Consider the following 21,619-nt stretch of genomic DNA (forward strand, 5'->3'; position numbering starts at 1 on the left):
AAAGAAACTTGGACAGCAGTTAGTGGTTTCAGATAATCATTCTGTCTTAAGGTGGTAGTAAAGGTAAAGAAAAATTACAGTCAGCTCCTCTATTAATCTATCCTACAGTCAGTGTGTAAATGTTTTGATAAAAGGATGCCTGTAAATACATTATCTCTGATCTTTTATGGCCGGTAACGTGACCTCCGACCACTCTTCTCCGATCTATGGGCTACAGTGGGAGGGGCCGAGATCCCCATCTGATATCATCTGGGAGGTCATGTGACCGCTGTGCTGGCCACTCAACCCCTCCCGCTGTAGCCCTTAGATGGGGGAGGAGAGCGTCCGGAGGTCACGTGACTGGCCAGAACAGATTGGAGATAAGGTATTTACAGGCATTATTTCATAAAAAAAAGCATTTACACAGTGTAGGATAGATTGATAGAACAGAGGGGCTGGCAGTAATTATTATTATTATACAGGATTTATATAGCGCCAACAGTTTGCGCAGGGCTTTACGACATGAGGGCAGACAGTACAGTTACAATACAATTCAATACAGACGGAATCAGAGGGCCCTGCTTGTTGGAGCTTACAATCGAGAAGGGAGGGTCAGGTGAAGCAAAAGGTAATAACTGTGGAGATGAACTGATGGAGAAAATGGAATGCAGTTGTTAGGTGTGGGTAGGATAGGCTTCTCTGAAAAGGAGGGTTTCCAGGGATCATCTAAAAGCTAACAGAGTAGGAGATAATCGGACAAGTTGGGGTAAAGAGTTCAATAGGATTCGAGAGGCTCTGGAAAAGTCCTGGAGGCGAGCAATGGTGGAGGTGACAAGGGAGCTAGAGAGGAGGAGGTCCTGAGAGGAACGAACAGAACGATTAGGTTAGTATTTTGAGACTAGGCTAGTGATGTAACTGGGGGTTAAATGTGGATGGTTTTGAAAGTTGTTAGCATTTTGAATTTTATTTGTTGGGTGAGCGGGAGCCAGTGGAGGGATTGACAGAGAGGAGTAGCAGACAAAGAGCGATTGGTAAGGTGGTGAGTCTGGCAGCAGCATTCATGATGGATTAAATGGGTGATATCCTATGTAGAGGTAAGCTAATGAGTAGGGAGTTGCAGTAGTCAAGGTGGGAGATGACCAGGGAGTGAATTAAGAGCTTTGTTGTGTCATTGATTAGAATGAGGTGTATTTTGGAGATGTTGCGGAGGTTGAGGGGGTAAGATTTGGACAGTGATTGGATGTGGGGCTTAATGGAGAGTTCAGAGTCCAGGACTACACCTAAGACCTTGGCATGCAGTGATAGGCTGATAGTTGTGTCATCAATTTTTACAGAGTCTAAAGGGGAAGGGCTGGAGGAAAAACGTATAAGTTGGGTTTTGGATAGATTGAGTTTGAGGAAGTGATGTGACATCCAGACTGATATGTCTGTTAGTAAATTAGTGATAGTGATACGTGAGGATACTGAGGGAGTGAGCTGAGGGGTAGAGAAATATATTTGGGTGTGGTCAGAGTAGAGATGGTATTTGAAGTCATGGGAGGCTATCGGCTGACCCAGGGCAGAGGTGTAGATTGAAAATAGGAGAGGCCCAAGAACAGAACCTTGGGGAACCTTAACAGAAAAAGGAAGAGGAGACGAGGAAGTAGAGTTGTAAGTAACACTAAAGGTCCAGTTGGATAAGTAGGAAGAGAACAAGCGAAGAGTACAGTCACGGAGACCAATGGCGTGGTGTTTTTGGAGGAGGAGGGGGTGGTCAACTGTATCAGAAGCAGCAGAAAGGTTCAAGATTAGGAGTACAGAATTGTGTCCATTGGATTTGGTTGTTAGTAGATCGTTTGTTAGTTTTAGGAGAGCAGTTTCAGTGGAGTGTTGAGGGCAAAATCCAGACTGAATGGGATCAAGAAGGCTATTCTTGGCAAGGTGGTTGCTCAGTCGGTAGTAGACCAGTCGTTCAAGTAGTTTGGATAAAAAGGGGAGCAAGGAGATGGGGCGTATGTTGTTAAGATTGGTTGGGTCCAGTGAAGGCTTTTTAAGTATGGGGCGGACTAGTGCGTGTTTTAGAGAGTTGAAGAAGATTCCAGAAGAGAGGGAGAGATTGAAAATGTGGGTTAGAAAGTGTAGAATAGAGTCAGAGGGTGAACGTAGCATTTGCGAGGGAACAGGATCCAGAGGGCAGGGGGTTAGTTGGACGTTGGCAAGTAGTTTAGCAACCTCTTCTATACTGGTGGGGTTGAATGAGGGAAGTAATGATTGTACTTGTAGGCATGAAGTGTAAAGCGTGGAAGGTATCTGAACAGCAGAGATCTCCTCACAAATTATTTCAATCTTCTGTTTGAAGAGATTTGCGATCTCCTGGGCAGTGAGTGAGTTAGTGGGTGGAGGCAGTGGGGGACAAAGTAGAGATTTGAAGGTAGAGAAGAGTTGACGGGGACGGGATGATGAGTTGTTAATGAGAGTGATAAAATAGGTCTGCTTGGCAGTGAGGAGGCAGGAATTGTATTTTTAGAGGGCAGATTTATACTGGTTGAAATCTTTCTGAGACTTAGTCTTTAGCTACAGGTGCTCAAGAGCACGGCTATGTTTTTTCAGACTTCTAGTGTCAGTTTGCGAAAGTTGAAGGGGTCGGGCCAGATTCTGTGTGTAGTGAGAGGGGCCAGTATGTCCAGGGAGGCTAAAAGTGAAGCGTTGTAGACAGAAGTGGCTAGCTCGGTGCAGGACGCGATTTTGTCATAGAGGTGGTCAGTAGCAGAGAAGAGAAGGGTTGAGATGGCGTAGGTTTCTACGGGTAGCGGTTAGGTTGTTGGAGGGAGAGGAGGTGGAGGAGAGGGAGAAAGTGAAACTAATAAGGTAGTGATCAGAGAGATGCAAAGAATAGTTGGAGAGGGTGCACAGAGTGCATTGGTGGGAGAAACCCAGGTCAAGGGTATTGCTTCAGAGTGAGTGGAAGCATGTATCCATTGCTTCAGGTCAAAGGAGGAGGTTAGACTGAGAAGTTTGTAAGTAGCAGTGGTGTTAGTATTAGTAGGGATGTTGAAGTCCCCGAGAATGATTGTTGGGATTTCAGAAGAGAGAAAGTAGGGTAGCCAGGCAGAGAAGTAATTAAGAAAGGTTAATACTGGTCCAGGGGGGCGGGCATTAGATCACAGCTATCCTTAGAGAAACTGTGGAGAACAGATGAATGCAGTGTGCCTCAAATGAGGAGAGTGACACAGAGGGAGGTGGGTGAAGTACCTGAAAGGTGGTGCTATGTGGGGCTAGAAGGATTCCAACACCCCCTCCCTTGCATCCACTGGGTCTGGGGGAGTGAGTCCAGAGAAGACTACCATGGGATAGGGCAGCAGAAGACGCAGTGCCGAATTCATGAAGCCATGTTTCATTAATGGCGAGTAGACTAAATGAGTTAGAGATAAAGAGATCATGGAGAGAGGTGAGTTTGTTACAGACAGAGCGAGCATTCCAAAGGGTTCAAGAAAAAGGGAGTCTGGTCTTGGGAAGAAAAGAAATGGTAACTAGATTGTGTATATTATTCTTTACTTTTACTGCCAGCTAATAGCCACAAGGGGGGAGGCAGAGAGACACACACACAGAAGCTGACAGGGCCGAAGGGGAACAGAGTAGAGCAGCGGGATGACGAAGGCACGTAAACTGACCATGCTAATCAGGGATCAGCAGCCATGATTAACGTGGTCAACACACACTGGGATCAACCAGTTTTTTTTTACAGCATAGAAAGGGGCAGATTAGACAGCGCAAGCACTGTGCTGTTTAATCTGCTATAAGGGAACAGGAGGAGCTCTTCTTCTTTTTTCTTCCTTTTTTTTTTTTTTTTTTTATTTAGGGTTACAACCACTTTAAATATATGTTAAAATTGTTAGTTCTGTTATTTTAATCAACTTAGTATACTGTATATCTCCTCGCCACTATATGGCTAAAGGTTTGTGTACACCTGACATCACAACTACTTGAGCTTGGTGGACATCCCATTCTAAAACCATGTTAAAATATGAAATAAATAGGGATTTATCCTCCCCAGTTATACCAGCCTGCTCTTTTCTGGGAAAGCTTTCTGCACGATTTTTAAGTATGCCTGTGTGGATTTGTGCCTATTCAACCAAAAGAGAATTTGTGAGGTTAGGTACTGATGTTGGGTGATGAGCTGACCTCCAATTTGTGATCCAATTAATCCCAAAGATATTCATTATGGTTGAGGTCAGGCCCTTGTAAAGGCCACTTGCATTCATTCGAATGAATTATATTAAACTGTGTCCTTATAGACTTTGGGTTTGTATAGAGGGGCATGCTGGAATTGATAAAGATTTCCCTGAAACTGTTGCCATGAAGCTGGAAGTGCACAATTGTCTAAAATGTCTTTGGATGCTGTATCAATAACAGTACCCTTCATCAGAAAACACCTGAACTCAACCATTTTGAGGGTTGTCCACATATAGTGTGGGTGTGATGGTCAGGTTCCACTAATTTTGACCATATAATATATGTTTGCTGAAAAAAGTGAATTATTCTTATTCCATTTCACTTCTCATAACCCAGGATCACAGGGACAGTAGAAGTATTTTTCCATCTGAGGCGTCTTCTTCGTCTTTTAAGTGACCTTGCAATTTCGTTAACTTATGAAGGTGACCTTCTGAAGACTGAGCCAGAAACCTTGCAGTGTAGGCTACATGAAATGTTGTGTAGTCTGCTACAAATGTAAGTATATTTATTCTCACAATGTTCTATTGCCTGTGTGAATACTTGTGGGTGTTACAATACCTTTTGGGATCCCAGCAATGAGATTTATAGCAAACAGAGACTGTTCAATACATTTACTTAAGCGGAGCACCACCCAAAAGGGGAAGATCTTCTTGTTTGCATCCTCCCCCTCTCTTCTGCCACATTTGGAACTTTGGGGGAGAGAGTAAGTACCTGGTTTTGACAGGTCAAGAAGGAAAAAAAAAATAGGAAGGACCTATAAGTAGTTCAAAAGGTGCGAAGAGGAAATAGGGCAGCCAGCAGTTTCTTCTTGAAAAAATGTTATTGATTAGTGTATATAAAAATAGACAAATTGTAATCACAGTTAATAGGCAATGGACAATAATTAAAAGTTGACAACGTTGTCATACTTAAAAGACATGCTTGGGTGTATAGGCACATCCAAAATCAAGCACACTGAAATGCAGCATAAATCTACAATACCGACTATGTCAGCTCAAGAATGAAAAGCAGGGTGTGTCGTGTCTGAAGAAGTCCCAGGTAACTGCCGTGGTGTCAACCTTTACACGGCCGTACAACTCACAGTGGACATCTGGGCTTCTTAATTCCCCAAATAGACTGGATCAGCTGGGCAGGGAACTGTATGTCACAGCATACACTGATGTTCCTGCAATTGTCAGATATAACGCATGGAAAGCGTGGGTAGCAGATAAGATGAACCAGATCTAACGGCTATAAACCGATAATACAAGTCACCATTGTAGGTATCGGCAGTCCTGTGCAGGTAAGTGACAGTTTATAGGTCTGGCTTATGGCAGTCTATATTCGTGCATGTAGATGCATGCAAATCCTGGTGGATTGAGGCTAAACATCCACTAAAACATGCAAATCCTGGTGGATTGAGGCTAAACTCGTGCAGTGCTGTTAATGAAGGGACACTGCCTCCAGGTGCCCTGATCGGGTTTACACTGGCAGTGTAACCATTAAATCACATCAGTCTAACAAGAAGGTAAGTGGCGCAATTCCCTACTGGGGATAACTCACGGTTCCAGGAGCAGCCACAGGTGGCTACAAACAATCTGCACTCTCCTCTATGTGTAGGATCGTCCTTCCGAAATATGGGACCATTTACAAGGCACAACTCACAAATGCTCAGTAGGAAATAGGCTGTGAAGCCGCAAGGCTTCATTTCCTGTTTCCATTACTAGAAATGCTGGCGTTTGCACATGAAGCCGATTAACCACTTCAGCCCCGGAAGGTTTTACCCCCTTCCTGACCAGAGCACTTTTTACAATTCGGCACTGCGTCGCTTTAACTGCTAATTGCGCGGTCATGCAATGCTGTACCCAAACGAAATTTGCGTCCTTTTCTTCCCACAAATAGAGCTTTCTTTTGATGGTATTTGATCACCTCTGCCGTTTTTATTTTTTGCGCTATACACGGAAAAAGACCGAAAATTTTGAAAAAAAATGATATTTTCTACTTTTTGTTCTAAAAAAAAATCCAATAAACTCAATTTTAGTCATACATTTAGGCCAAAATGTATTCGGCCACATGTCTTTGGTAGAAAAAATGTCAATAAGTGTATATTTATTGGTTTGCGCAAAAGTTATAGCGCCTACAAACTAGGGTACATTTTCTGGAATTTACACAGCCTTTAATTTATGACTGCCTATGTCGTTTCTTGAGGTGCTAAAATGGCAGGGCAGTACAAAACCCCCACAAATGACCCCATTTTGGAAAGTAGACACCCCAAGGAATTTGCTGAGAGGCATGTTGAGCCCATTGAATATTCATTTTTTTTGTCCCAAGTGATTGAATAATGACAAAAAAAAAAAAAAAATTACAAAAAGTTGTCACTAAATGATATATTGCTCACACAGGCCATGGGCATATGTGGAATTGCACCCCAAAATACATTTAGCTGCTTCTCCTGAGTATGGGGATACCACATGTGTGGGACTTTTTGGGAGCCTAGCCGCGTACGGGGCCCCCGAAAACCAATCACTGCCTTCAGGATTTCTAAGGGCGTACATTTTTGATTTTACTCCTCACTACCTATCACAGTTTTGAAGGCCATAAAATGCCCAGATGGCATAAAACCCCCCCAAATGACCCCATTTTGGAAAGTAGACACCCCAAGCTATTTGCTTTGAGGCATGTTGAGTCCATGGAATGTTTTATATTTTGACACAAGTTGCGGGAAAGTGACAAATTTTTTTTTTTTTTTTTTTTGCACAAAGTTGTCACTAAATGATATATTGCTCACACAGGCCATGGGCATATGTGGAATTGCACCCCAAAATACATTTAGCTGCTTCTCCTGAGTACGGGGATACCACATGTGTGGGACTTTTTGGGAGCCTAGCCGCGTACGGGGCCCCGAAAACCAATCAGTGCCTTCAGGATTTCTAAGGGCGTACATTTTTGATTTTACTCCTCACTACCTATCACAGTTTCGGAGGCCATGGAATGCCCAGGTGGCACAAACCCCCCCCAAATGACCCCATTTTGGAAAGTAGACACCCCAAGCTATTTGCTGAGAGGCATGGTGAGTATTTTGCAGCTCTCATTTGTTTTTGAAAATAAAGAAAGACGAGAAAAAAAAATTTTTTTTTCTTTTTTAAATTTTCAAAACTTTGTGACAAAAAGTGAGGTCTGCAAAATACTCACTATACCTCTCATCAAATAGCTTGGGGTGTCTACTTTCCAAAATGGGGTCATTTGGGGGGGTTTTTTGCCACCTGGGCATTCCATGGCCTCCGAGACTGTGATAGGCAGTGAAGAGTGAAATCAAAAATTTACGGCCTTAGAAAGCCTGAAGGCGGTGCTTGGTTTTCGGGGTCCCGTACGCGGCTAGGCTCCCAAAAAGTCTCACACATGTGGTATCCCCGTACTCAGGAGAAGCAACAGAATGTATTTTGGGGTGTAATTTCACATATTCCCATGGCATGTTTGAGCAATATATCATTTAGTGACAACTTTGCGCAAAAAAAAATAAAAAAAATAAAAAATTGTCTCTTTCCCGCAACTTGTGTCACAATATAAAATATTCCATGGACTCGACATGCCTCTCAGCAAATAGCTTGGGGTGTCTACTTTCCAAAATGGGGTCATTTGGGGGGGTTTTGAACTGTCCTGGCATTTTATGCACAACATCTAGAAGCTTATGTCACACATCACACACTCTTCTAACCACTTGAAGACAAAGCCCTTTCTGACACTTTTTGATTACATAAAAAAATAATTTTTTTTTGCAAGAAAATTACTTTGAACCCCCAAACATTATATATTTTTTTAAAGCAAATGCCCTACAGATTAAAATGGTGGGTGTTTCATTTTTTTTTTTTCACACAGTATTTGCGCAGCGATTTTTTAAACGCATTTTTTGGGGAAAAAACACACTTTTTTAAAGTTTAATGCACTAAAACACACTATATTGCCCAAATGTTTGATGAAATAAAAAAGATGATCTTAGGCCGAGTACATGGATACCAAACATGACATGCTTTAAAATTGCGCACAAACGTGCAGTGGCGACAAACTAAATACATTTTTAAAAGCCTTTACAGGTTACCACTTTAGATTTACAGAGGAGGTCTACTGCTAAAATTACTGCCCTCGATCTGACGTTCGCGGTGATACCTCACATGCATGGTGCAATTGCTGTTTACATTTGACGCCAGACCGACGCTTGCGTTCGCCTTAGCGCGAGAGCAGGGGGGACAGGGGTGCTTTTTTTTTTTTTTTTTTTTTTTCTTTATTATTATTATTTTTTTATCTTATTTTTAAACTGTTCCTTTCATTTTTTTTTTTTTTAAATCATTTTTATTGTTATCTCAGGGAATGTAAATATCCCCTATCATAGCAATAGGTAGTGACAGGTACTCTTTTTTGCAAAAATTGGGGTCTATTAGACCCTAGATTTCTCCTCTGCCCTCAAAGCATCTGACCACACCAAGATCGGTGTGATAAAATGCTTTCCCAATTTCCCAATGGCGCTGTTTACATCCGGCGAAATCTAAGTCATAAAATGCTCGTAGCTTCCGGTTTCTTAGGCCATAGAGATGTTTGGAGCCACTCTGGTCTCTGATCAGCTCTATGGTCAGCTGGCTGAATCACCGGCTGCATTCTCAGGTTCCCTGTTGAGACAGGAGAGCCAGAGAAAAACACGGAAGACGTTTGGGGGGGGGGCATTCCCTCCCACTGCTTGTAAAAGCAGTCTAGAGGCTAATTAGCTGCTAGGATTGCTTTTACATGAAAGCCAATCGCTGGCTGAAAAGAATGATACCAAGATGATACCTAAACCTGCAGGCATCTTTCTGGTATAACCACTCAAAGTCGTGAATGGCGTACCTGAAGACAAAAAAATGGTTAACAATAAAGCACAGTAAACGGTAAGGTATAAAAAATTGCATATCTGAAAAGCAAACATGATAAAACATAACAACAATAAAACATTGCAGAATAGAATACAGTAAAAAAGAGCAGAACAATAGAGAGAGAATAGAGAGAGAGAACAATAAAACAACAACTATTTTTTTTTTATTTTATATTTTTGTTTGTGTTTTTTTTTTTTTTTTACACTTTTTTTTGTAACTAACTTTTATAACTGTAACCGGTTCCAGGTTCGGGTCTCTCAAAATGCGATGGCATCTTGGGAGACCCTGTGAAAGTGTGTCCTAGTCTGTGCAATGCTGTACCCTACGCTAATACTCAACTAGTGAATGGTAGTGTTCAAAACATTCACCAATGCAAAGACCAGGATTGTCAGGACAGGAGGGACAATAATAGCGGGTGTCACGCCTATATCCGCGCTTGCTGCAGACACGACATCTTTTTTGGGGGGGTTCGTTGGGTAGGGGTACTCGGGAGGACATAAAGAAAATGCCTCTCATGCAGCCGACTGCATTTGGTTGGGGATGTGAATGGGGGAAGTACGGGCGCTGCAGAAGCGGTGGGTTCCCAATTAGGATTGGCGAATGCAGCAGGAAGGGCACTATGGGCACGACGGGCCTGTGTTTGTCTTCTTGGTGGCAGCGGGACACTACTTGTGCTTGCCACCTCACCAGTTTGAACTGCATTTATGGGACTCGCCATGTCACCAAGTGTTACTGCAGTGCTGGTTTGACTACGACCGGGGTGTACTAGGCTGCTGGTGCTTGCCAGTTCACCAAAACGCTACCAAAAAAACTGTTAGCGATCGCAGGGATCAGGCCTGACTCTGCGAACGCTGCAGTTATGCGTTTAGTGTTTTGTAAGTGACAGTGATCGATCGATACTGCACTTGGATGGGCTGGGCTGGGCTGGGCCGGGCGGAGGGGCAAAACGCAGGTGCTAGCAGGTATCTGGGCTGATCCCGCTAACACTGCGTTTGTGGGAACCCTAAACTGCTGGGGACGCTAGTATAGATCTGATCAGATCAGATATTGATCCGTTCAGATACTATACCACTAAGGGAGGTGTATGGTGCGTGCGTGGGTGTTAGCGGTACTGGCGCTAACCTGACGCTGCCTGGGGCTGGTGCTTGCCAGTTCACCAAAACGCTACCAAAAAAACTGTTAGTGATCGCAGGGATCAGGCCTGACTCTGCGAACGCTGCAGTTATGCGTTTAGTGTTTTGTAAGTGTCAGTGATCGATCGATACTGCACTTGGGTGGGCTGGGCCGGGCGGAGGGGAAAACGCAGGTGCTAGCAGGTATCTGGGCTGATCCCGCTAACACTGCGTTTGTGGGAACCCTAAACTGCTGGGGACGCTAGTATAGATCTGATCGGATCAGATATTGATGCGTTCAGATACTATACCACTAAGGGAGGTGTACGGTGCGTGCGTGGGTGTTAGCGGTACTGGCGCTAACCTGACGCTGCCTGGGGCTGGTGCTTGCCAATTCACCAAAACGCTACCAAGAAAACTGTTAGCGATCGCAGGGATCAGGCCTGACTCTGTGAACGCTGCAGTTATGCGTTTAGTGTTTTGTAAGTGACAGTGATCGATCGATACTGCACTTGGGCTGGGCCGGGCGGAGGGGAAGAACGCAGGTGCTAGCGGGTATCTGGGCTGATCCCGCTAACACTGCGTTTTTGGGAACCCTAAACTGCTGGGGACGCTAGTATAGATCTGATCGGATCAGATATTGATCCGTACAGATACTATACCACTAAGGGAGGCGTATGCTGCGTGCGTGGGTGTTAGCGGTACTGGCGCTAATCTGACGCTGCCTGGGGCGACGCATATCACCGCCGGGCGATCAGGGGGCTAAACCTTTATTGGGTAATAAACGGCGGGTGCCCTGACACTATAAAAAATAAACGAACTAACCAGCGTCACCCGTAACGGTTATACGGTGATCAGTGGTGAAAGGGTTAACTAGGGGGCAATCAAGGGGTTAAAACATTTATTAGGTAGTATATGGGGGTCCCTGTCGCTATAAAACGCTGACGGCGAACCTAAATATTTACGTTCCTAACTAGCGTCACCAGCGACACTAATACAGCGATCAGAAAAATGATCGCTTAGTGACACTGGTGACAGGGGGTGATCAAGGGGTTAAAACTTTATTAGGGGGGGTTAGGGGGGTATCCTAGACCTAAAGGGGGGTAATATTCACTGCCCTAACACTGTAACTGTCACAAACTGACACCATGCAGTAATCAGAAAAAAAAAAAAAAAAAATACTGCTTGCTGTCAGTTTGTGATGGGGGGTGATTGGGGGGGATCGGGGGTGTAAAGTATGCCTGGCATGTTCTACTGTGTGTGTTTGTGTGTGTTGTGCACTTACATGTCTTCTCTCCTCGGCGCTGGACGGAAACTGCCAAGCCGAGGAGAGATGACATCACATCCTCTGCCTGTGTGAAACTACACACAGGCAGGGGAGGATTCCGATTGGCTGGGAGCGATCGCGAGGGGGGGGCCACGATCGGATGGTCTCCCCCTCGCCTCCCGACGCTCCCAGTCAAATGCCGACCGCCGCTGGCACCGGGGGGGGGGGTCCGATCGGACCCCCCGCCCGCGGGAGGCAGATCACGTACAGGTACGTGATTCTGCCTGCCCGTGCCATTCTGCCGACGTATATATACGTTAGGCGGTCGGCAAGTGGTTAAATAATCAGTTCGAATGAGGACATCGCGGGATCCTTTTAACAGGTAAGTGTCTTTATAGTAAAAGTCAGCAGCTACAGTATTTGTAGCTAATGACTTTTAATTTTTTCTGAAGCAGCCTGGAGCTCCTCTTAAGGGTTCATTTTAATTAAATGTAATGAAATAGATGTTCATTCTCTGAACTTCTCTTCACTCACAAAAGAGCACAGCTTTAGAAGTTATTGTATTGATTCATGTGAGGATTGTGGCTTTGAGATGCCATGAAACAGCCTGAACCTACCTAAGCTGGTACTAGTAGTAGAGGAGCCCTAAAGCATGTTTAAATCTAAAAACAAAGATGTAACCTATTGCAGCGCACCAGTTAGATGAGGTACCTACATTCACTTTTTTTCTTTTATTTTCACCAGGTATTCCTGCAAATAACACCCTTTCAGTCCCATGTATCTAAGGGGCAGCCAAGGTTGTTGTCACACAGACTGGACTTTAAATGTGTCTGCCCCTTTTCATCTCCCTTACATGGTGGATTATTAGGACAAGTAGTTTATACAATAGAGATGAGGCCCTTTGTGTACATTTATGGCAAGATTAAATGTTAAGGTCACCTTTTCGAGCAGAATTTAACTTTTCATAATAAATAGAAGCGTTTTCCAAAAAAAAAAATTCTGTTCCTTTAAAGCATATTATACAGCTCAGTGCTTGTGCTATGTCATTTGGCCCCCTGTATCACCTGAAATACCTGGCTGATCCTGCCTGGTTCTGCCCTCCCCTTTGTAAAACTAACCATGGTTAATCATGGCTGCTGAGCCCTGACACCGTGGTCAGTTTACGTGCCTCCGCCATCCGCTCTCTCCTCTGTGCTCTCCTTCATCCTCTCCCCCCTCCTCTCTCTGCCTGTCAGCTTCATGTCTGTGCCCACCCCCTCCCCTCCTGCTGCTCAAATTACTGTTACATTTTTGCTGTATCGTCTCTGCTCCTGTGTCTGTGCCTTATAAAAAAAATGCAGCTATGCTTTCAGAGCGCCGATTGGGGCTCACGTGACCTACCGCCTCTCTCCTCCTCCCCTCTTGACTGATGTCAGCAGGGGATCCTCAGCCCCGCCTGCTGCAGCTGTCAGAGGAGAGAGGCGGCGGGTCACGTGAGTGCCGATCGGCGCTATAAAATCAGGTATATAGCTGCATTTTTGTTTTATAAGGCACAGACACAAGAGCAAATTACATTAATAAACAGAGAGGATACTTTAATTTTTATTTTGTGGGTTAACAACTACTTTAAGATAAAAGAACTTTCTGACTTTACAACCCCTTTACTGGTATATAGGTACATTTATAAATAAATATTTTGTAAATTTAGCTGTATATTTATTTTTATTACCATAACTTGCCAACAAAGAACAACCCAAAATAAATTCTTCTGCTCCTGAAGATGCATTGTATTTTCCTCTCCTTGCCAGTGTAGAAAAATGTAAACAAGTGTGTGTATATAAAAAAAGAAAGGAAAAAATAGCTAGATCGAGGTATTCTCTAGATCAGCATCAGTGTTCGGGTCAAAGGTGCAAACAACCAATAATTTACACTTGTGGTATCACAAGATAACATCATCTCTGGAGCAGATAAAAATGAGCAGAGCTTTAAGCTAACCATACACTGTTAGTTTTTGGGGGTTTTTTTGTTTTTTTTCCATTCACGCAAAGGTGGGGGTGGAGAAATCTGATTCCCCTTCATCCTGAGACCTTGTATTCTGACTGCAGCATCCACCATTGTCAGAATACACTGATCAGCAGTTGCAGCTGCTGGTCAAAAACAGTTTTCCAGTATGTCACTTTAACAGAATTTGATCAAACTGGGATGCAATTTGTTGAGTATCTGCTGAACCGGACGTATTATGACCAATGTATGGCCAGTTTTACATCTCACTAGTGATGCTTCTTAATTCTTGTTTTGTCTGGACAGAATGACAATTAAAGTTTCTGTGCATTCTTCCTTTTAGATGTTTTGTGGTAGATAGACAGCCAATTATGCCGTACCCTTGCAAGCGAGCATTGGTTTTGAAGACCAGCCAACAATTCTCTGTGAGAGCCAGGTGAGTCCTAGTTATGTTCACTGGAATGGGTTGTGCAGGGCACGTAGCCTTATTACATATGGTCCTGTTTTCTAAGTAGCTAAAAATGTGCTACAAAGTCTCTGTATTTTGGTAGCTTTTTATTCAGTCAAACAAACAAAAAGTCTGGCGCTATGTTCAGTGACAGAAGCTGGAAGGACCTAAGTTTTAAATATGATGTCTACAGGATCGTATGGCCTGGCTGCTGTTTAACGTGACCACCCAGAGAGGTGGGACAAAAAGCCAGAAACCATAATCCAATACACTAAAATCCAAAAGCGCTCAGGGTCCTCCCCAATTCAAACCAACATTTAAATATTCCTCAAGTTGAAAAGATACAGGAGAAGGAATGTCACCGCAATGTAAAAAATCACAAAGTATGTATTGTAAAAGCACACCAATGTCCTAATGACCTTTTAGAAATTGGGCTGTCTTTAAAATAAATACTTTGACTTTTTACGTGTTGACCTTCCTTCTCCTGTATATTTATTTTTTTTTTTTTTTTGCTGGGGGATTTATGTATTGGATTATGGTTTCTAACTATAAGGTCAATATATATGATCAGTTCTTCCAAGATTTTTTGCTGGGTTCTTATAAGTTTCACTACACCTTTTTGGTCCTGTTGTTAGCAAGTGCTGGCTAAACCTTTTTTGATGCCCAAGTGTGCAGAGCCTTAGAATAGTAAATTGAATGACTGGCAATCCATGATTAACATTTTGTCTTTTTAGAACTTACATACTTGAGGTGATTGTAGCCTAGAAGTTTCATCGAATAAAACACCAGGTCATTTTGGTTTTAGCTGGATGTAACACTCATTTTATTAGTTTTACTCCTCTGAACATAGAATAAGTAGGCTATAAAAGCCAGCGGATCAGTATGACAGACAGGCATTTAGCTTCCTTTTAAGGAAAGGCACTTGTTTTCACCACCTTTTGTCCAATTAAACAGATGGCTGGGGTTCAACTGTAATCAGGAGTACCACACTGGTGATCATGAAAGGAACAGGCACTGTATACTGTCACCCCGTTTCACATGGGTGTTCCAATCAGGTCTGCCTGTCAGTTTTTTAGGTGGACCTGATCAGAAGGTCCATGCATCTCTATGGACAGGTGGATGTGAATGGACTTGTGTCCGTTTACATCTGCCTACCTCCTGGTCCGATCGAGTCCACTAAAACAACATTGAGGCCTGCATCCTCCTCTGTTTTGGGTGGACTGGATTGGAGGTAGCCGGGTGTAAATGGAAAGCAGAGTCTGTTTACTCCCACCCGTCCATAGAGCAGAGCGGAGTCTCTCTGTGTCCGCTTTGCATAAATTGAGCAGACATGGATGTAACATCTGTCCCGCTCTGCTCCGATCAGCAGGGGATCAACTTGCAGATTCCCTGCTGATAGGAACAGAATTCACCCTGTGTGAAAGGAATTGAAGTGCAAAAATAAATATATTAGGCAACATTGGAGGGCCCCCTTACTGCCCACAGAAATTTAAACTACAGCTGGGGTTGGATAGAAGGCTCCATCAGGTCACATGTCTTCGATTTTGTGTAACAGCTCCCCTCCAAAGCAAAGTCAAAGCCTGCTAAGTTTTATTGCCAATGCCATCTTTCAGAAACCTTTTTTGAGTCCCACAGACAGTTTATGCTTTGAAGATGTCCACATAGGTAGAAATTAAAGCAGAAAAACTGCTGCATGCTTGGCCCAATCCTGGTAGTACATGTACATGTGGCAGCCTCAGTCAACGCTTATCCGCAAACCATGGAGCAGCTTTAACTGAGGCTGCCACATATACATTTACTACTAGGATCGAGCTGGGAGTGCATCAGTTTTCTGCTTTGATCTATTTACACCATTTGATGAGTGATATCTTGCGCCCAGGAGGTGTGATTTGGGGGGGTTGTGCTAAAAAAAGGTAATGAGGGGGGATTTGTGCTAGGAGGGGACATTTTTTTGGGAGGTAGATGTTTGGGGGGGCATCATTTGAGCTAGGAGGGGGCATTTTGAGGCGGTAGGGAGATTTGTGCTAGGATGGAGGATTGGGGGAGGATTTGTGCTTGGAGGGTACTTTTGAGGGGTAGAGGATTTGTGCTAGGAAGGGGGGAATTTTATTTTGGGGGAGGAATTGTACTGGGAACATATGTGGAATGAGAGGATTTGAGTTGGCGGGGGGTTCATGGCAGGAGAGGGAACTTATGCTTAGGGGGTAAGCATGCAGATTAGTGCTCAATTTTTTTTTGGGGGGGGGGGGGGGGGTTTTGATGACACATAATGCTCATACATCTTGGGGGGGGGGGGGGGGGGATACAATTTGGAATGTTCATCCTGGGCTCTAGATTAACTTTTTTTCCGGCACTGATAGGCAAAGCATATTCTTGGTGATTTTAACGTTTTACTCAGATGTTTTGCAGACAAATTACATTTAAATGCACTTAGAGGAATACAGTTATTGTGTAATTGCATTATTGTTTTCTTTTATATAAATGTTTTTTTCCTGTTAGACTGCTTGTGAATCTTCCTGAACTCCAGCACAACATGAAGGTTTTATGCACAGTTGATAAGTAAGTTTTACAAGTCTCAAACAAGAAACATTCATGTAATTGTAATTTTTTTTTTTAGGTCATAGGTAAAAAACAGTGGACTTTAGATTAAAATGTTGTAATATTGTAAATGTCTATTAACAACAAATTAGGCCCCTTTCTGCCAGTAATTCCAAATCGTGCTAAAATCACAGCAAAATGTGAAATGCATGTTTAGGAGCCATTCACTTCAGTGATTGTTGTGCAGAAAAACACGCTTTTAAACCTAGTGAGAAGCTCATCATACAAGGTGCATGAGCTTTTTTGCACGATAAACACGCATATGCAGCCCATTTGCAGAAACGTGTAATATGCTCACACAAAATCACAAGCTGAAACGTGAAGTGTGAATAGGACCTTTAGGCCCCTTTCACACTGGGGCGGTGGGGGCGTTGGCGGTAAAACAGCGCTATTTTTAGCGCTGTTTTACAGTCATTTTTGCGGCGGTATTCGGCCGCTAGCGGGGCGGCTTTAACCCCCGCTGGCGGCCGAAAAAGGGTTAAAACCGCTCGCATAGCGCGGCTATAGCCTCGGTATTGCCGCGGTATAGCCGCGCTGCCCCGTTGATTTCAATGGGCAGGAGCGGTGAATACAGCGCTCCTTCACCGCTCCAAAGATGCGGCTTGCAGGAGTTTTTTTCTTCTCCTGCTAGCGCACCGCTTCATTGTGAAAGCCCTCAGGCTTTCACACTGAACAAACAGTAGAGGCTGTTTTGGGTCGGTTTGCAGGCGGTATTTTTAGCGCAATAAGGCCTGCAAACTGCCCCAGTTTGAAAGGGCTCTTAAAGCCAAAGTTTATTTTGCTAGTTTTTGCCTTTCCTGGCCCCCTACCTCATCAACATGCTGCTGAAATTTTTATCTAAAACCATTCCGTTTCATTATACAGGTGCATCTGAAAAAATGTGAATATAATTGTAACAAGCCCCTTGCTCGCTCGGTTCCACTCTCCCGACACTCCTCTGCAGCTATTGAATCAGATTGCAACGTCTGATTGTTCGGTCATCCGATGTTCCGGGATTAGAACTACAGCTCTGTGCCGTTCTAGTCCAGTTGTGATAGCTCAGAACAAACACCAGGCAGGCTGTATGTAAGTTAAACCAGGAATCTCTCTTTATTGACAGGAATACAGTCTTATTTATACAATAAAAGGGGAGGTGCAGACCTCCTGCTTATATTACTCTAACAATACAGCTGTAACCTAATTAACCTAATTAATATGAGCTAATTAACTAATCCCTTTAGACTGCCTAGATGACTCAGACATGACCTTTAGGCCAGACTGGCCGTCTTGTAGTTCAGAAAATCCAATCAACATTATCACAATCAACATAGACTCTTCTTCACACAATAGCAGAGTTAATTAACACAAACAACAATGGGGATCTAATGACTCTTAGATCCCATAGTAGACTTATTTACAATACACATTTTAGCAGACAACAGACAGACAGGTGTTGGAATTTACATCAGCATCTCCTAACAGTATCTGTCCCAGCATTATGAATCAGCCACTATTTCTAATATGGCAAATCCAGGGTCCCCAGAGTCTGTGTCCCCTGGGGGACCAGGACCCGAATCCACAGTAATACCACCTCAAGGGTCCCTAGGCATACAGCTCCCAAAGAGCACCGTCCCCCCAAATGCAAGGGCCCACGATCGATCGGCAAGAGGCTAGCATACAGTCCCCTTCAAAAGTCTCTCTCCCGGCTAGGTCTGTCACATTTCTCCCCTTTCGGCAGGAGACTAACACAGGAGGAGACCCCATACAGGTTGACTCCGAAGTTAGTCAGTAGTTCCAGTCCTCTAATGCCTGTACCCACACAGTACCCCAAACAAATTGTTCCAAACAAACCATTACTCACCCAGCCAACCTCTGCCTCTCTCAGAGAACATACCTGCCGCTGGGGAGAGGCCTGGACTGGCCCTTCTCCCTGGAGTCCTTTCTGCCGCTGGAGAGGAGACAGGGTGTCTGGGCTCACTCCGTCATGCTGTTGGGGATCTGGGCTGACTGCCCAGCATCCCTGGGTTATATAGGTGGAGACTGAAGTCCCATCCACCTTCACAGGAAATCCATCCTCTGTTAGTTGAGGGCAGAGTCCAGCAGTAATCGGCAATGTTGCCAGCCCTTCTGCTGGAAACCCCACACCATCTGCTCCGGCTAACTGTTGGGGAGGAACAACACACACCTCATCTCCCTTCTCCCCCTGTATCTGCTGCTGGGAAGTGATTGCCACCTTCTCACCCTGAGCCTCCGAAACTGCCACAGGTGTGGGGCAGAGGTCTTGGACCCTCTGTCCGGTTGCCAGCGCTTCAGCTGGGGAAGTTCCTTGTAACTTCACAGATACTTCTGTTGGTGCTGGGCAGAGCACAGTGAAGTTTGGCCCTAATAACAGCTCTTCTTCTGCTGGAGGCTCACCAGGTTGTTCTTCCTCAGCAGAAATGTCTATCAAATCCCCTGTCTCTGCAACTGGTGTCTGGGGATAAAGGTTCCCCATCTCCTCTCCGTGGAACCCAGAAGATGCTATCAATGCTGGGCAGAGGTTAGCAGAGCTCTGCCCTGTTGTCAGCACTTCAGGTTTGGGGACGGCAATCTTCAGATTTTCCACTGCCGATTCTCTGGCATTCTGCTGGACAGGCACATTCCTCCATCCAAGATCATCCAATGCAGAAACAGGTTCATCCAGGTCAGTCAGCACTTGCTGCATCCGCCATAAGACCTCTGCCTCCATAGCTGCGGGGGCAGGTTGGCAAAGCACACTGTTACTCTGCCACATTGTCAACTCTTCAGCCAGGATTTCAGAGTTGTCAACTGGTATTTCCTGATAGTTCCAGGCAAAGGGAGCACCACCCTGCTGCTGAGCAGAGTCTAACAGCTGTTTGTAGGCGATCTCCAGCTCCCATTCCTGAACGGCCAGAAACTCCAAATCTTCCAGTGCCCAGTGCACTTCTGAGACATTCAGTCTCCGCTCTCTGTGCTCCATTATTTCCTGCAAACGCCACTCCCGATCACTCCCAAAGTCAGGGTGCCTGGACAGCCTCCAGTATAACAATCCCAGGCCATCGTAGTCAAAGCCTTCCTTGGGGCTGTCATCCGCTGTCCAAGGGCATACTTGGGCTACATACCACTGGAGGGCTCTGTAGCTCTCGTCCAACCGCATTTCTGCCCGGATCAGCCTGCTTAACTCGGCTGTCCACTCCTGGTTCGGCTATTACCCCAAAAACAGCATTCACACTTCATACTGCGACCAGTACCTCACATGGATGGAGGGGAGAACTTTTCCCTGGTGTCGCTGCTCACGGGCTAGCGCTTCCTTCCAGAGTTCGCAGCGGATAGAATCAAACCGTCCTAGCAGGACCTGCTCTGATACTGGTCCTCTGTTCTGTATCTGCTTCTCTCGCAACCTTCTTCTGAATTCCTCATCCATGGTGGCTGGTATCTCTCCTCTCCTGCTATCCTGCTACCTTGGATCCAGGTGATGGTTTGGATGTGTTCACGGCAATGAAGCACAATCCCACCATTCCCTCCACGGCTCTCAAGCAAGTCTTTCAGCGTGGCTCTCCTGCAGGCTGGTTTGGAGTGTCCCAGTAACTGGAGAGCAAATCCCACCGCTGCCACCAATGTAACGAGCCCCTTGCTCGCTCGGTTCCACTCTCCCGACACTCCTCTGCAGCTATTGAATCAAATTGCAACGTCTGATTGTTCGGTCATCCGATGCTCCGGGATTAGAACTACAGCTCTGTGCCGTTCTAGTCCAGTTGTGATAGCTCAGAACAAACACCAGGCAGGCTGTATGTAAGTTCAACCAGGAATCTCTCTTTATTGACAGGAATACAGTCTTATTTATACAATAAAAGAGGAGGTGCAGACCTCCTGCTCATATTACGCTAACAATACAGCTGTAACCTAATTAACATGAGCTAATTAACTAATACCTTTAGACAGCCTAGATGACTCAGACATGACCTTTAGGCCAGACTGGCCGTCTTGTAGTTCAGAAAATCCAATCAACATTATCACAATCAACATAGACTCTTCTTCACACAATAGCAGAGTTAATTAACACAAACAACAATGGGGATCTAATGACTTAGATCCCATAGTAGACTTATTTACAATACACATTTTAGCAGACAACAGACAGACAGGTGTTGGAATTTACATCAGCATCTCCTAACAGTATCTGTCCCAGCATTATGAATCAGCCACTATTTCCAACATGGCAAATCCAGGGTCCCCAGAGTCTGTGTGTCCTGGGGGACCAGGACCCGAATCCACAGTAATACCACCTCAAGGGTCCCCAGGCATACAGCTCACAAAGAGCACCGTTCCCCCAAATGCAAGGGCCCACGATCGATCGGCAAGAGGCTAGCATACAGTGCCCTCCAAAAGTCTCTCTCCCGGCTAGGTCTGTCACAATAATCAAAAAGTTTATTTCAGTAATTCAATTCAAAATGTGAAACTCATATATTATATAGATTCATTACACGCAGAGAGATATATTTCAAGCATTTTTCTTTTAATTTTGATAGGCTTACAGCTAGTGAAAACCCAAAATTCAGTATCTCAGAAAATTAGAATATTACATAAAACCAATTAAAAAAAAAGATTTTTAATACAGAAATGTTGGCTTACTGAAAAGTATAGAATAATAGCTAAAAACCTTGCGAGCCACTTACGGACAAATGCCTATAAAGTAATAAGTGAACAGTGGAGTCCAGCTGCAAACACTCAATCACGTTCCATATTCGTGTATAGTATTAAAATTAAAAATAATGTGTCTGCGCTAGAAAAAAATCACTACACTCAAAGTGCAGTATTAATATGAGCAACCTGAGTGTTGAAATAAAATATAAAGTGCACAATACTATATAAACAGAGAATGTGAATAATCAAACAGAGTGACATATCAATTGAAATAGCAAATAAATACTGGAGGATATAGCAAATGGTGAATAAATAAAGTCCAAAAGCGTGAATATCCAATGATATAAAAGTGCCCGAATAAATTAGTCCAAAAGTTGGGTGATTTTCACATATTCTATCTTCCAAAATGTGCCACCAAGAAACATGCTGTAGTGTCTTCCAGCCGCCCCCACAGGTGTATATGCTCACCTTCCTGTGTGTGACACAGCGATTAAACTATGCCAAACAAAGCCTTGGAGCC

At 44.3% G+C, this 21,619-nt stretch overlaps 1 protein-coding gene across 6 annotated transcripts in view; it reads left to right on the plus strand.

Moving 5' to 3' along the window:
* The window catches only part of STAT2 (signal transducer and activator of transcription 2), a 174,062-nt gene that overhangs the window by 83,835 nt on the left and 68,608 nt on the right, over positions 1 to 21,619 (plus strand). For all 6 annotated transcript variants that reach the window (XM_073613933.1, XM_073613937.1, XM_073613936.1 and 3 more), the window contains 3 exons: positions 4,528 to 4,686; positions 13,774 to 13,866; positions 16,378 to 16,437. In XM_073613933.1, the coding sequence (XP_073470034.1) occupies positions 4,528 to 4,686; positions 13,774 to 13,866; positions 16,378 to 16,437 (312 nt within the window). The remainder of the gene's footprint in view (positions 1 to 4,527; positions 4,687 to 13,773; positions 13,867 to 16,377; positions 16,438 to 21,619) is intronic.

Source organism: Aquarana catesbeiana, linkage group LG02, assembly GCF_042186555.1.
Source record: "Aquarana catesbeiana isolate 2022-GZ linkage group LG02, ASM4218655v1, whole genome shotgun sequence".
In the NCBI taxonomy this organism is placed as follows: Eukaryota; Metazoa; Chordata; class Amphibia; order Anura; family Ranidae; genus Aquarana; species Aquarana catesbeiana.